This window comes from Corvus cornix, chromosome 3 (genome assembly GCF_000738735.6).
Source record: "Corvus cornix cornix isolate S_Up_H32 chromosome 3, ASM73873v5, whole genome shotgun sequence".
NCBI lineage: Eukaryota > Metazoa > Chordata > Aves > Passeriformes > Corvidae > Corvus > Corvus cornix.
This window is the reverse complement of record NC_047056.1, coordinates 95937172-95953765: the sequence shown is the minus strand read 5'-3', so window position 1 is coordinate 95953765 and position 16594 is coordinate 95937172. Positions and strand designations below refer to the sequence as shown.

The following is a 16594-nucleotide window of genomic DNA, read 5'->3' as shown; positions in this document are numbered from 1 at the left end:
TCCCAAAGCCACTTTCCCTGCCCTGCTGGGAGCCGGCCTGTGGCCGACCTGCCCCGCTGCTGCTTCGAGCCTTCACTACGCTGTAGCCGTGCTCGACCTGCACCCCTGACCTCCGTGGGGTTCCCCGTTTGGATACATCTCGTCTGTCCTCCGGGATTTGTGCTCGTCCCTGCCGCTCCAGCCTGCCGCTCCAGCCTGCTGTTCCCGAGAGTCCGGCCGGACACCGGGACCAGCTGTCTGGGGTTTGTGAAGCCTTTGTTCCATCCCTTCCCGGGATCCCAGGGCACCGGTGCCGCGTGCTCCCCGAGCTCGCTCTGGAGCGCCCCCTGCAGCCGCGGGGAACCATCGCACCTGCCCTGCTCACCGGGAGCCGCCAGCGCCCCTGCCGGCTGCGAGCGGAACTGCACCCGAGGGGAAAGGGCCCGACAGCCGAGAAGGCTGGCACTGGGTTTGTGATTGTTTGCTGTTACTGCCATAGTTATTGTTGTTTTGTTTGACTGGTTATATATATAATAGTAAAGAACTGTTATTCCTATTTTCCCACATCTTTGCCTAAAAGCCCTTGATTTCAAAATTATAATAACTCAGAGGGAAAGGGGTTACATCTGCCATTCCAAGGGAGGCTTCTGCCTTCCTTAGCAGACACCTGTCTTTCAAACCAAGACACTTACAATAACACACAATCTCCTCTTTTAGTTGCAATGTTGAGAGGCTGGCAAACAGAAGGGATGATATTCACTCATCCATAGTGCATTTGTCAGCCACTTGCTGACAAAAGCCTGTGATTGCACTGCTCTGTCCACACTGGTTCTCAAGCATTTCTCCAGTGTTCTTCCAGAACCCAGATGCAGTTTTTGTACAGATCGCACACACTTTTGACACGATGATAACAAGAACTCTTCTCATATGTAGATATAACACCTGAAACATCATCTGCTAATTCTATACATGCTATTGGCAATCTCTGAAAAGAAACCAGCTGTCCGGGATCCCTCTGTCCTCCAGGAACTGCATCCCATGGGATGAATCAGTTCATGTTGATCCTGGACCCAACCAACAGGTCCCTAAACACAAAAAAGGATTTTATCTTTATAGAAGCAGACCAGATCCCTCTTCAATACCTCACTTTATTATTTTCTTCCCATAAACTCATATTCTTTTTCTTTACCTTACCAGTTCTCACCTTTATTTCACCATCTATCATTCTACTCAAGAGATAGTTTGAAAAAAATACATAATTACTCTGCCAGCTTCTCTCAAGCTGCATGACAAAAAGTCTTAAATTCTTCCTGCGTTCCCAGCAAGAGATGATTAACTTTATTCTCCCTCCCTTACGAATCTTCACTAAACCAGTGAACTTTACTATCTTTCAGATCTTGTCCAGATTTAAACTAGACACTGATTCCAGAACCCTCCTGGGCAGAACAGGAAGAAGTGACAGAAAGTGGCTTATCAAATGGACATATAAACAACGGTAGAAGATTTTCCTTGTAAAAGCTTGTGTAAAAGCATTGTCCAGAGAAGTCAAAGATCATAAAAATAATTAAGACAATTCTGCAAAATGACAGGTTTTCCTGTAGCATCAAAGTCTCACCTTGATCAACAACAAAGTAAGCTTACTCCTTAGAACTTCTCTTTGGAAGTTTTGTATCAGTAATTCAAACTCTTCAAATTGCAACTCCCATTTTTTTCTGGGAAAATGAAAACTCATTCACTGAGACGACTTATTGACAAATGTTTATTTACAGATTAAATCGTTCTCACTAAAGAAAGATGACTAAAAACTCTGAACTGAAAAGACATCTTTTACAAGGAAGGCTGAAAGAGTTGGGCCTGTTAAGATTTGAGAAAACACAATTGAGAGGGGACCTCATCAAAGCCTCCCAATGAAGAGAGGGTATCAGAGGATGTTTCCAGGCTCATCTCGGTGATGCTAAGCAATAGGACAAGAGGCAAAGGGCAGAAACTGCAAGTTTCACCTGGACATGAGGAAGAACTTCTTTACTGCGGGGGTGACCAAGCACTGGAACACATTGCCAGATGACCCCACTGTGGTCCCTTCCAACCATGCTGTGATTCTGTAGTGTGTGACATGTTGTGCAACTTGAATATAAAATCTCTGAATATTTCTGTCTACATGGAATACAATACCATAAGACACTAAGTGTAAAAATCTTTGCTAACTTGAAAGGCAAGAAATAAATTCAGACTATTTTTTAACAAGATAGAATATGGAAGTAAATTTCTAAGTACTTTAAACACTAATTATCAAAAATTTGGTTACTTAAATGATTGCAACAGGTACTTAAAAGACACAATTTAGTATATATTTTTCTCCTCTGCTCAGCCAAAAGCAGAAATATCTGTAGGCACTCGTACATATGGATATGCACACATTTTAAATAGTCACAGCACATCTGCTTATCGCATATGAATATGCATAATGAAATTACAGGGATGCTGACAGAGATGTGTAAATTAAATAGCTTCTCAAAGATACGAAAGGAGATAGTAGGTAGAGGTACAAATACACTGAAATTGCTATGCTTTCACTGGGAACTGCTGTCTCCTGAGCCTACATCACTTCTCTTTGCAAGACAAAGCCTCAGCTCTTCAAGCTAATAAATGCATATGAAAACAACCATTACAAGTTTCCCCTGCTAGAATATTTTGGAAACAGAAAGGGGAATTCCCCAAAACCCAAACCATTGCTTCATATAAAGTCTGATTAATTTCCTATAATGCATTAAAGCCCTTAAAAAGACCAAAAAACCTCAAAAACTACTCCCCCATAATAAATCCAAAATAATGTCAGAGGGCTGGAGCCCCTCTCCTATGAAGACAAGCTGAGAAAGCTGGAGTTGTTCAACCTGGAGAAGAGAAGGCTCCAGGAAGACCTTAGAGCAGCTTTCCATTACCCAAATGGGGCATACAAGAGAGTAGGAAAGGGACATTTTACAAGAGCGTGAAGTGACTGGAGAGGGGGGAATAGCTTTAAACTGAAAGGGGTCAAGTTTAGACTAGATATTAGGAAGAAATTCTTCACTGTGAGGGTGCTGAGGCGCTGGAGCAGGTTACCCAGAAAAGCTGTGTCTGCCCCATCCCTGGAAGTGTTCAAGGCCAGGTTGGATGGGGTGTTGAACAACCTGGTGTACTGGAAGGTGTCCCTGCCCATGGAAGAGGGGGTTGGAACTAAATGATCTTTAAGGTCCTTTCCAATCCAAACAATTTTATGATTCTATGGTAAATAAAGTTTTATATATATTAGGCTGCAACTGTAATAGGAAATAGTTTGCCTGACAGTTTCAAAACACATTTAGTCTGATAAACTTAATGAATACAACTAGACAACCCATATGTTTACTTACATATTTAGCATTGATATCTTTCTTGAATATCAGTTTTCTGAATAAGTGTTTTCAACTATACATCACTCCAAAATAATTTAACTAAAACCTCACACGTATACTGCCTCAAAATTTTTAATGCATAAACTGTAATTGAAATAAACTTTTAATTTATAGTGTAATAATTCCACACCATAACAATGAAAAGTGTATTTGTCTTTACATTGATTTTTTTCTGCAAAAAACATTGAAAATAACAGATACGGTAACTCCTATAGTTGCATGACTTACTTATAAGCAGTTCCTGGATCAGTTCTGAAGAAAAATTAATGAAGTCAGTTTTGCCAAAAAAATGTAATACTTTCTACAATTAATCCTTCATGAAGTCATGGCTATTGAGCTGGTAATGAACTGATGCACCACCTTCTCCAGTTCTGGGCTTGTTATGAAATGAATGCATGTGAGAACAGCCTCTACTCCTTAAGCTGAAGTGTTGTATTACTCAGTAACAGAAACAATACTTCGGAATACCAGACTTAAGATCATCCACACCAAACAGCACACAACAAACCACACCAGTCTTATTCTGGAATCTCTCTTCAACTTCCAATGATAAAATTCAGAGCATCCACTGGGCATAGCATAATTTCTACATATAGTTCCAGCCTCTGTATCTCAGGGAAGACACAGCAGAGTTAAAAGTGTACTGCCAAGCAGCGGAACAGCTGCCCTTCCTAGAATGAAAGGAATTTGGGACTCTCAAAAGTAAAAGCCTGCAGAGAATACAAGCAAGTTTTATAAGATTGAAACAGCAGTGGGTTAAGGTGAATACCAAAGTGATTTCCACCAAGCTCTGTGCAACACCAAAACACAGCATCAACTAGGTAAGTTTTAAACCAAACAAAAATACCTAATTTAGACAGCAGGTAGTGAACTTGGGAAATCTGTCATCACAAGGGTTCTCCAGGCTGACAGCATTATCTGCATTATTAGTATTATCATTGAAAAGAGAAATTAGATACAATAAAGGAAAACAGTTTCCAATGTGAATATGGTTTAGCATCTTGCACCGTCACTACCAGAAACAGACTGGTGGGATCGGCCGACCTCAGTAAGAACCTGCTTCTGTTTGAATTCTTAACTTCTATTTTCTTATCCTGCATTTGAAGTGTACTTAGAGGTACTGTAAATCCTGACCACACAAAGATCAGTTCCCCATCCTTGACTTCTGGCCTTCTCTGCAGGAAGACTGCTAGAAAAGCCTGACAGATCAATTTTACTACAATATTTAAGAAGTGAGCTGCACTATATGAAAGGCTTCATTCTATTATGCAGCTCACAATAAAGAAACTGGCAGCTTATCTGCATCAACCTTGGCTGAGCCTGAAAACATCACCACAGTACTGCAGAGATGCTCTTTGTGACATCCAGACAAATGACTTTCTGACTTGAATTTAGGCACAGCTAACTTCAATTGTCAGCATTGTTATGTCAACTGCTACAAAATATTTTCACGGGATTCATTCAATCAAATGTGTGGCAACTGTGCAGCAGAGGTTAAAGTCTGTAAGAAACAGATCTGCTTGTACACATATTCATATCACCTACTGCTTATGTTACCTCACACAGAGACCTATGTATCACATCTTGATCCTCAGTCTGTTCTCCAGGCTGTTTTATCAGATTACTTTTTAGTCTTAGGAAAGTGTTCCATCTAGGGCTTTATCTTAGGGCATTACTGCAAAAAAAGACAAGAAGTCTGCTTCTCGTTGAAAACTTTGCAAAGGCAAAGGCTTGAGAAAGCTCATGTAGTCACTATACTTCTAATTCCTTCCAAAAAAATATAAGCTTATGACATCCAAAAGCCTTCTGACAGTGGGAAAAAGTGCCAGTTTCATTGCTGTGGGACGGACAGAATTAAATGTTGATTGGATTGACACAACAAAGCTTAAGCAAGAAAGTAAAATATTTGGAAGAAATCATAAAAATTACTCCCTGTGCTCCCAAATATTCAGTACGGAAAATGGTTCCATCGAAAACATTTGAATTCATATTGATTATTATTCTGGAAATGCCAAATAAAACTCCATGAAAGCTAACTAAACTAAAACAGTTTCAAAGACTCCTTTGAGGAAGGACAAAAAAACCCCAAACAAACCAAAAACCACAAACAAACAAACAAAGAACAAAAAAAAGAACAACAAAAAACAAGCAAGCACAAAAAAAAAAACCAAAACCAACCAAACAAAAAAAAGCCCAAAAATAACCCAACCAAACAAAAGAAAACCCCAAAAAAACCCAAACAAAACCAACCAACCAAACCAACCAAAAAAAAACCCCAAAAAACAAACAAAAACCCCCACCCCAACCAGTAATGCAAGAGAAATACAAACATTCAGAAGTGTCCTCCACAGTGAAGAACATAATTTTTCAAGCCATTATTAGTACGCTATATAAAATTTTTGAGGTATTCCATTTTCTACAATAGTCCCTTTGTGGACGAAATATCTCTGCAGGTCAAAGATGACTTTCTATGTGAAAGGGTTCTGAACTTCTGAATGACAACATCAGAAAAAGAACAGAGTCAATAACAAAACTGTTTAATAAAGATAGGTTTTGCTAGTGTATTACTGACTTAGGACTGCTGTGCAACAGAGCCAATGAATAAGAATTCACTACCTTTCAACTGTCCATCCATTCTCTAAAATTAAATTTTATCATTTCAGTTTGTGCTTATGGCATACAGTGTAATGTTTTTCAGCTAAAGGTAAGATGATTACATAATTTTTGTTCCTATTTGTAGTACAATTCACAAAGTCTCCACAGTAAATCCAGCTTGTAGCAATTAAGTAATAGGGAAGACTGATTATTTCTTCTTTTTCTCAGAAATTCAAAATTCTGAGAACATTCAGAGCACAGATTACATTCCTTCCTCAGCAAATATTCCAGCCCTGGAGGATACTGTTTGCATTTCCACTTGCTCCATTGAAACAATAAACATTTCACATGGTCATTTTATTCTCCCCAAAGTTTGCATTGACAGGTTGCATACTGTGCGCCCCACGTATTATGTGTATTATCCTCCTAAAAGCATATTTATGATATCATTAACTCTGAGTAACATACCAGCTCCATTACTCTTTTCTGATTACTGTAAAGCACACTGTGTGCAACATGTATAATAAATGTAGCTTTAAAATACTTATGGTACAAGGAATTTTACTCACACTAGCATTCAATCTGTATTACCAAGAAGCAATACTATATTCCCTCACTGAGCTAACAGCTACGATAAAGTCCACTAGGAGTGAAGCTGAGATTAAACCTCAAGATGAAGCAAAAGAATTGAGCAGAAAGAGATGTTTCTGCAGATACCTAAGCTGGCTCAATCCTGTAATTTCATAATGAATACACCAGATGATACTAGCATGCCCATAAGGAAGATCCTTGTATCATACTCCATAACAAACATTTTCCACAATATCTGACATAATAAAAATGCTAATTGTACCATGGAGAAATTGCCTGCAAGGATTTCCATCCCTCTTTCAAGATATCAGTAAGCAAACCATTGCCACTTGATACATCTTCACTTGAAATTTATGTGATTGTACCTCTTTTCCAGTCCTTACCACACACAAATCAAGCAAAAAGACTCAGACATGATCAAAACTGCAAACGAGTTAAAAAAATCCTGTATATCTTTTAAGGTATAAAACATCCTACAATAACTAACATCACAACATTACACCATGAAGCTGTTAGGAGATACATGGGACACAGGCATGAGTACATATATGTTATCCTTCAGCTACAGAATGCTACAAAATGAAACTTAAATAATCTCACACAAACTGCTTATTTATTTTCGAAGCATAGCCTGCATTGCACGCAAAGCAACTATCTAGGATGCTACTAAGGCATATAACCTCTGTACATATAACCTCTGTTCTAAACCCACAGCTTTTCCCACTTTTTAAAATATCTGATTATCATTTTGTCTCTTTTTCTCAAATTCTTTCCCTCCTTGCTATATTTTCCATTTCTCCCCCATGCCCTGACAAGCTGTCACTGTCTCCACTGCACACCCTTTCAATGCCTTTTACTACTTGTTACACATCATGTCACTGCATAGTCCTTCTATCTGAGTCCAGGTTCACCTGCTTTATAAGAGGAATTATCACAAACACTTGCCCTACTCTTAATATCTTTAGGTAGCAACACAGAAGATGCTTGTAAATTAAGCCCATGCTGGCTAGTCCTGCCAGATTTACATAAACCCATGGCCATATATGAATACATATCTATAATTTAGTGAATTTAGTGAAGACAAATGTGACTCCACAATATCAAGTGCAATTGTTTGTCAGAACATTTTCTAGTACTCCAACACTTGATTTTTGAGAAAAAATAGATTATGACTATATCCAACTTGAAATCTGTTTAGACCATATAACAGCACACAAAACCAACACTACTTTTAACTCAGTTGATCTATGATGCATGATGCAAATTTAAAAATGATCGGCCATGCAAATACATAACTGCTGCACAAATTATTTGGGCTTCTCTAACACACTGACTTTTACAAGGACTTGGCCCAAAAAATACCCTTAAGAAAAGCTGAAACATTTTCCCACCAGGTTTCTTTCATCATAAATGCCTTCACATTTTCTAAGAATATTTTGTTTCCCAGTCTTTGATAGATGTGCCTAAAGGAATCTGGAGAAAAAAAGGAGAGACTAGATGGAATATTGCGAGAACTTTTTTTTTAACAAGTCTTTCCGTAAGGTTTTATTAATAGATAATTAAGTTACAATTTATGAATACATCCTAAAATTACAATCATACCTTTCATAAATTACTTAAGTATTTTAATGTTACCACACAAGGCAGACAAAATCAACACTTGGAAAGAACATGGTAGTGTTGTGTCCTATGCAAATGCAGGATGGTGAAAAAGTCACATGAATACATACTCATTTTAAAAGCATTCTTTCCAAGCACTGCAATGGGACACTTAGGTAAACAAGACTTCCAGATTTAACTAAACCTTGTTTGGTGGCAAAGGCAATGTAAGAATCCAAACCAGCTCTCCAATCACCCAATTTGCAACCTCTTCAGTTATTTCAGTGCAAGTCTCTATAGGGCCAGGATGTAAATTAGCTTAATTAAAGGAATTGGTCAGCAAAACTCACTTTCATCCTAGTTCCAAATAAAACAATTAGGAACTACACTCTCATGCTCAGATTCTTGTTATTTTTTATGTCTAGGCTCATTCCTCCACAGTTTTTGCTGAAGTTAAGCCACGGTTGAGCTGCTGGCTTGGAATTTTTTCAAGCGTCTCATTGCACAGCCAAATTTCCTGCTGTCCTTTTCCAGAGAGCAAGAAATTAACTACAGCCAACCCAAACAGAAGAAAACTGAGATCATTAAGCACTTAGAGATGGCAGAAAAAAATTCCTTTTTTCTTCCTTGGTCTGCAATTCCACGTACCATTTAACTTCAGTATAATGGTACGCTTTATTATAGTTTTATATCTTGGATGTTTTTCTTTTTTGAATTCCTAAAACCAATTTTACTTTGTTCCAAAGAATTCAATCCCTCTGTGATCAGTAATTGAACATTTCTATGCTGTTTATAGCTCTGGGATATATGTGTCATCTTCTGTGCTCGCAGCTTAATTCCTTTGCTGTCACTCTACGCCTCCAGTCCTCTGAGCTATACCTTTCTCCTATGGTCATAGCTCATCCTACATGGAGTGTGCAACTTATTACACTATCAGTCATAGAAGTGCATGAGATTCTGTGGGAAAAAATGGCTTTTCTGTACACAATCCTGTAATACTAAACTAAAAACAGATAAGGGAACAATTTCTTGGTCACTATGCAACTGCTATTACAGGTTGAAGAAGCTGTAACAGAGCACCAGGTAAGCCTAAAGAAAGTGCAAAGTATGCCTGACAAGCCTTGTCAGGAAGCTAAGTAGGGTAAGACAAGCCTGTAGTCAATGACAGACAATGAAAATATTTCTTGTGATATAGGTGTGAGCCTGCTACCTGAACAGGGCTCCTGGTTTGGAACCAGCAGCTGTGGGACTGCAAATAGCTGGTGTGCAGGCAGTGCAAACACAGAAAATGACACCACAGATTTTCAGCAGTTCTGCTGGGCCAAAATCCATCCTACCCACTTTTAACACTGGAGCTCTGTTACTTAGCTGTTACTTAGCTGGATGCACACCAACCCCCTGGCCACTGTGTACAGATCTATTTTTTTCAGCCAATGTTCAAAGCTTGGCAGCTATTCTGCCTGCAACACAAACCCCAGAGCACTTCCAGCAACTACTTCTAACTTGAATCTCCAGTAACAACCAGATTTGCACATCAGGTTCACTTTTTGGTTTTACCGCTTAAAGTGGGAATACTTCTGTAATCAAGGTTCTCTTTCTACACCCTCTTTACCACCTGTGTCTTCTGAACTAATTCACCTTTTAGCCAGGTATCTGTGAGTAAATCAGCCACATCAAATGTGATAAAACATTTCTTGCCAAAGAGACAGGACATCACATTTCCTTACTAATAACACTAATTCATTCCAAAATCCTATTGGAAAGGTCTGACAACAGGCAAGACTCCTGGAAAAAAGAAATCAGTAATGGGAGATCAACATCTCTACTATTTATTTGAAATAAAGTAATATAAGAATACCCTTTTTTGCTTTCAACCACTTATGTGGGAAAAATTACAAAATACATATTTTGTAACCAGAAGTTGACAAGTAGAATGGCAAATTTCAAGTGAAGATGGACACCCACGTATTCTTTAAATCCAGAAGTATCCAGAACTTAATTTCTCTGCACTGTCTCTGCTGAATATAAATAGTGTTTGCTGTATGGATTTTGGCCCTCATATTTTTTCAGTCATTTGATTAAAGGACCAGTGTACCATTTTATTAAAAAAAAAAAAAAAAGAGTACTCATTTGAACTAGGAGTAAGGGATTCATCAGAAACCTAGTTCTACATTGAGAAAATCTGCCAAAATCTCATTAATTCTCTGAGAGGTAGGTCTGTAAGGAAAGGAAAATCATCTCTTTAAGAGATTATTGTTCTCAATCATTCATATATGCACATTTCCCTTTTAAAGCAGTTATGTTTTCTCTGCAAAGAAAAGCAAAGTAACAAAAAATCTAGTTCCATATGTCTGAATATTTTTTTTAATATTCAAGAGAGCCAGCTAATATACTTGTGAAACTAAAATATATGTATGTTTATAAACTTACAATTCAAGCAATCAATTACTAGATCAGCAATCAATTACTAGATCAGCAATCACACACATAAACAGGTGCTAAATGAATCATATTTCCACATGAAAATACTGTTCGAGAAATTAATTTTTAAAGGCTGCTCTTAATACAGCAGGTTTTCATATAATTTAATTTTATCTGTTAGAACCATGCAAGTTGCCAAAGATTAAGTTTTTTCTTTCAGCATAAAATGAAATGTATTTTACTGAATGCCTCAAGCATTTCTATATTTATCTGTTATTCAGAGGAGTTATTGCTCAGCAGTCAGTGGTATACACCATTACATAGGTAAGTCAAAAGTGGGCTCTGAGAGGGTGCACAGTCTGTGAATTTGGATAAGAAATGGCAGAATGTCTGAAAAAAGGTACATTGTTTTAAGAAGCAAATGTTTTCACTATTAGAAATGTATTCCTCCAGATGATCAAATGACCTCACAACCCTCTGCAGTAGCACAGGAGACCTTCCTGCTCTCAGTTCCCCTGCCCAACATTAGAATAAAGTACTGCACACCAGTAGATATGGATCCAATAAAAGCACATACAGATGGTTCCTTGAGATTTCAAGACTATTTAGAACTTGCTATGCCCCAAAACCAATTTCCTATTAAAGACCTTTTTTTCACCCAATTAGATTTACTTTTTCATTGTTTTCTATTCTAGTTCTGGGATTTTGTTGATGTAAACAGAAGCCATAACTTGACTGCCCTGCCCATACACACTCAACCATAAAAAAACCATGAGTCTCTTCCTGATGCCTTCTCTTTACCTCTCTGCTCTTTAGGAATACATGTTAGTGGTTTGGTAAATGAATTCTTCAGTGTTTGCAGTTTTCTAAGCAAGTAAAGGATATTTTGCTCAAAATATAAATTGCCAGTAACCAAGAGACAAAGCAAATTGTATTTAAGAACGGTAGTTATTCACCCCTGTCCACATGTAATTGCATTCCACAGGTGGCCTTTCTGAAACTAAAAGCCCAATATTGCCTTACCCATAAATTCCTGTTACCACTCAGGCAGTAGCAACCAAGGGAAAGTCAGACCAGCCCACTAGAAATTTTTAAAAATAGTGAAATGAACTTATTTTCCACTGGAAATACTGTAAGCCTCTATAAGTCAGGCCTAATATAGGAGCATCTGGGAATACATGGCTTAGAAGGAGAATGACCATGCTCAGCCCACTCCTTCCCATGGGAGGCCCCTGAGCAATAGGCTGAACTGAGTGAACACATGGCTGGAGTCTGGCTGATCCACTCCAGAGTTAACACACAGGACTGTGTCAATAAAAACCTCTGGAGGTGCCCTGCATGATGTTGAAATTTAAGTGGGAAAGTATCCAGCATCAAGTCATCAATTCAGGTGTTGCTTTGGCTAGCTAAGTCTTGAAAATCATTCCTGGAAAGGGGTTTCACAGCCTTTAAACAACCTGCTCTCATGCTGCAGAACCCCATCCTCCAGAGGGAATTTTCTTCCCTACTCCTAAGCCCAACAACCCAAGCTGCATTTTGCACCCCTATTATAATACCTGGTAGTACTAAGGTGATTTCGTCTCCATCAACTTTGTAATTGCTCCTCAAATACTTGGAGGCAGCTACAAGATCACCATTTTCCTTCATCTTCACCAATGGCTAGAAGTACAACAGCAACACAACCGATGTTTTTCAGGAACCTGAATTTAGATCCTTTAGAAACTGCCTGCTACAGAACCTAGGAATATATAAGTTATTTTAAAAGGTTTGGAAACTTCTACACCAAGTCTAGTAGCCAAAGTTACCAAAAAAAGGAAGGTACGTGTCTCTCACTGTAAGGCTGCACAGTCTTGCAAGAGATTAACACCAATGCCATGCGAAAGCACGAGGGCAAGCAGCAGAGTAACTGACAGAAAATGGTTTTAATTACTGGACAGTTGAACAAATTACCACAACAATTTTCTCCAGCCACACAGGCTGTGTCTCTGTGGTGATCACCCTTCTCCACATGGCAGAAGCTTTTGCCAATTTCTGATACCTTGCAAAGTCTCCCCCTTAGATCTCCTGCAGAGATGCAGCTCTGCACTGCAGCTAGAGTAAGGTTGTACATAACAAACTGCAAAGCCTTCAGGCAGTCTTCTCCACTGGACTCACTGGTAGATTTTCTGAAGTAAAAAGGAGCAAATTAATAAATAAAACCATTGTTTGAAATAAACAGACTTTTTATTTAAAAATTCTAACTAGAAACTTTGCAGAAAAGTTTACCAAAGAGTATAAAAGCACACGGTTTAACTGGTAGCTGTAGCAGATGCAGCTAAAGCACAGCTGTAATTTCTCTTTTTGGGAGGGAGAGGACACTTCTGCCAAGGCATAAACAAAAGACTCAGCACATGTGTTGCTATGCTGGCACATACGTCAGGGTCTTTGTCACAAAGTCAGGTAAAATTAATTACTGTAATATAATTTGCATCCTATAAACTCAGGACCAAATGACAATTTCTGTTGAAAACACTATTTAACGAGAGAATAAAAATTCCAAATCTGAGCTGACTTTATGTAATTCAAATTAATATAGGATTATCTATGTAGCATGTACAAACAAGTTTGAGGAAAGTATTTTTCATAAGTCTTATTTGATGTTCTCTTTTCCTGCAAAGACTGTTTACATGGCAAAGAATGGTTTGTAGCTAAATATAGAAACACCAGATAAAAGTGGAAACTTTATAGCACAAACTCTGATATTTGTTATTCTAGGACATTTTGCCACGCCTAGTAGGAGGGAGGTGATCCTACAGTCATCTCTTCTTTGGCAAGAAACTTTCTGAAGGAGTAGGGAATAAAGGTTAGCTGGCAATTAGTTCTACTTGTTCTTATCTTTTGCATCCCCACCAATTTCCCTACACATATTTAGAACAGATTTATTAAATTAGTATTCTTTCACATCCTTCTTGCTGAACAGACATTTTTAAATTATAGCAACTTAGCTGAAATTCCTAAGAAGTAAGATTCAGATATTCTACTGAAACTAATCCCAATTCATTGTAAAGAACAAAACAGATTAAGAACTGACATAATCACACTACTTTAATATATAATTAGAAATATAATAAAGATAATTTTTGTTCTTTTGTATTAGTGTATTTTTACTGACTTCACTGGAATGCAGAAATAAAATTCTGAGTCACTAACACTGTAAAAAGTAGACACGAAATTACATTTCTCAGAAAACATAAATTGGATAAATCCTCTCATTTTAATTCACTGCCCAACTCTTGTTGCCAAAAAGAACAATATTCATGTGATGAGATTTTAGAACATCATAAGGGAAATGGATAGGCAAAACAATTGTTGCAGATGAGATGTGTTACCCTTCCCCTCTAAGAAGAACTATTTCAAGGGTTTTTTTAGCATTGTCTAATTTACTAAAAAGTTTTACATAAAGCCTGCAAGATCAACAACACCAATTACTGCATTAATCACAGTAATTAATTGATGCAGTTATTCAGTCAAAACCTCTCAAAGCAAACATCACTTTTCCTTAAGACTGCAAAAAATGCATACCGAGCATGTTCTGGGTACTTAAATTTAGCTTCTTTAGATTCCTAAACACAGGCAGTCATCTATGGAATTCAGAATACGAGTTATTTATATTGAGTTAAGCAGATATGAGGTTCCAATACTATTATTTCCTGAATAGCGTAATTCTCCTGGGATTTCTATTCCATGGTATGTTTTGTGGAAACAGAGAAATAACTCAAATCCAAGAGATGCTACTGCTTCTCCAGAAATACGAGGCAGCCCCAGGACAAGGCATTCTAGCATGAATGCAGAACCCCCTGCAAGCACCATGTGCATGCCTCTAAAGACAAAAGAGGCACACTTTTTTCCCCTTCTGCTAGGCTGTGGGATGCTGTGGTAAAGATTGAGATTGGAGCAAATTAAGGCATCCAAGTTTTTTTCTGTTTGAACCCAGTAGTCCTCTACCAGTTCATATAATCATCTAAACATTTCGGACAACTAAACTACCCCGGAGAGAAAGGCTAGTGTCAAATAGCCAGCAGCACTCTCAGGGTGGGATACAATATTTTTACTAATTGGTTTCTTCTGAAAACAAATGCACCAGCACTTCAAATTCACTTCCTAGGTTTCTGGCTGTTAAATTGAGAATTTTAATACCATCAGAAAAACATCACCCTTGTGCATCAACAAAATCTGCTTAGCACAGAAATAGGCCTGTAACATTCTGCAAATATTTTCAATAAACAACATTACTAAAGATCAATTCAGAACCTACTGGGAAAGTAAATATTATTTTAACAGTGTAATCAAAATTTTAAGTTGAATACAAAGGTTGTCATAAGCCAATAATGTGCATTTGTATTACTCTCACATACCTTTTAATATCACACACCTCTTCTGTTCAGGAACACAAACAATGTAACGATGGGAAAATTCTATTTCTGCCATACTAATAAGATTTGTTATGCTCATTAGTGGTATCATACAAACCCTAAATCAGGTTAAATATAAATACTACTGTACTGACATTTCATGAGAGCATAAAGAGCAAAAGCTGTCAGGGACCTTCCCACTATTCCCACAACAAGCTAACAGACACGATGGGATAAAACCTAAATTAACTCAGTGGAGCCACGATCGTCCTCCATCACCAAGGCCAATGGCAGGAACAGCTCAGGTCCAGCCTGATGATCTATTTTACCCCTCAGAAGAGGAGGCAAATACACCTGTTGTGTATTGGGAACAGCCTCTGTCCCAGTGAACTTCTACAAGATGACGGATGGAGAAAGCTGCATAGTCCACATCAAAACCAAGTCCAACTACCCTACAGAAACCGTTGAGAGCACCGGGCTGACCCATCTGACCAGAAGCATCCCCTGGCCATCTCACCTTCCTGTAGCGGATGTTGTCAATAGCATAGAGAGGTGACAGGCTGGCAGAAACCGCATGACATTCAAGCATTTTGTTTGGCAGTTGTTACAAACAACACCCATAATTTATATATTTTTCCTCTACCACAGTAGTAGCTTCTTTTCTATTTGTCAGTCCATGTCTTTTCTACCATATTATATGCACTATTATAGGCAACTACCATATTATATGTACTATTATATGCACCATATTACATGGAACTCTTGAGGAAGGGAATTTTAAATCCATATGATTACATCAACTCACTTCCCTTCATCAACTGCAAAAAGGTTACCCTTCATGTAAGGACAACAGCTTTGACAAGCAACACTTTCCACTCATGAATCCGTGCTGGCTGTGACCACTGACTGCATTGTCTGTAAAAGTGTTTCAGTATCTTCCAGAATACTCTTCTTCATAATTTTACCAGCCACTGAAGTAAAACTGAGAGGCCTGTAGTTTCCAGGGTCATATTTCTTGCCTTTCTTAAAAACTGGTACAAGGTTGGCCAGCTTCCAGCTGGGGCCTCTCCAGATTCCCAAGATCATTCAAAAATTGTTGAGAGAAGCCTCACAATGGCATCAGCCAGATCTTTGAGTATTCTTGGATGAATCCCACCTATTACCTTTTGGGTGGAAACTGCCCAATGTTTTAATCTGTTTAGAGAAAAGCAGTTTAGAAAATAGGTGGTAAAAGAACTTCATCTGTATTTCCAGGGTACTTCAAATCATTTTGTCACTTTCATAAGTAAATTTGAGTGCTAAAATATTTGAAATAAACACTGAAACCTGATCTTCCAAAACAGTTCTACATCTCTTCTTAAGAATGATCTAAAGCAGATCCTACATCTAATTCATTGATGCATTGTTTCAAAAGGATTTTTGAAGCAAGAGAAGATATCATGAAGATGCTTATATATACTGAACTCACTTTGGAATACATTAAACAGTTGCCTCAAGCTCCTCACAGTTATAAAGACAGAAATTAGATGATGCCAAGTATCAAAATGTAGCATCAGCAGTGCTAGATAAGACATCTTACTGAGCTCA

General features: G+C 38.1%; 1 protein-coding gene across 1 annotated transcript in view; it reads right to left on the bottom strand.

Annotated features, from left to right (window-relative positions):
• The window catches only part of SNTG2 (syntrophin gamma 2), a 190396-nt gene extending 174800 nt beyond the window's left edge, over positions 1 to 15596 (bottom strand). The window contains exons 1-3 of the mRNA XM_039568610.1: positions 15337 to 15596; positions 12655 to 12781; positions 12183 to 12275 (exon numbers count right to left, since the gene is read on the bottom strand). Coding sequence (XP_039424544.1) covers positions 12183 to 12275; positions 12655 to 12781; positions 15337 to 15596 — 480 coding nt within the window. The remainder of the gene's footprint in view (positions 1 to 12182; positions 12276 to 12654; positions 12782 to 15336) is intronic.
• Positions 15597 to 16594: the final 998 nt, after the last annotated feature.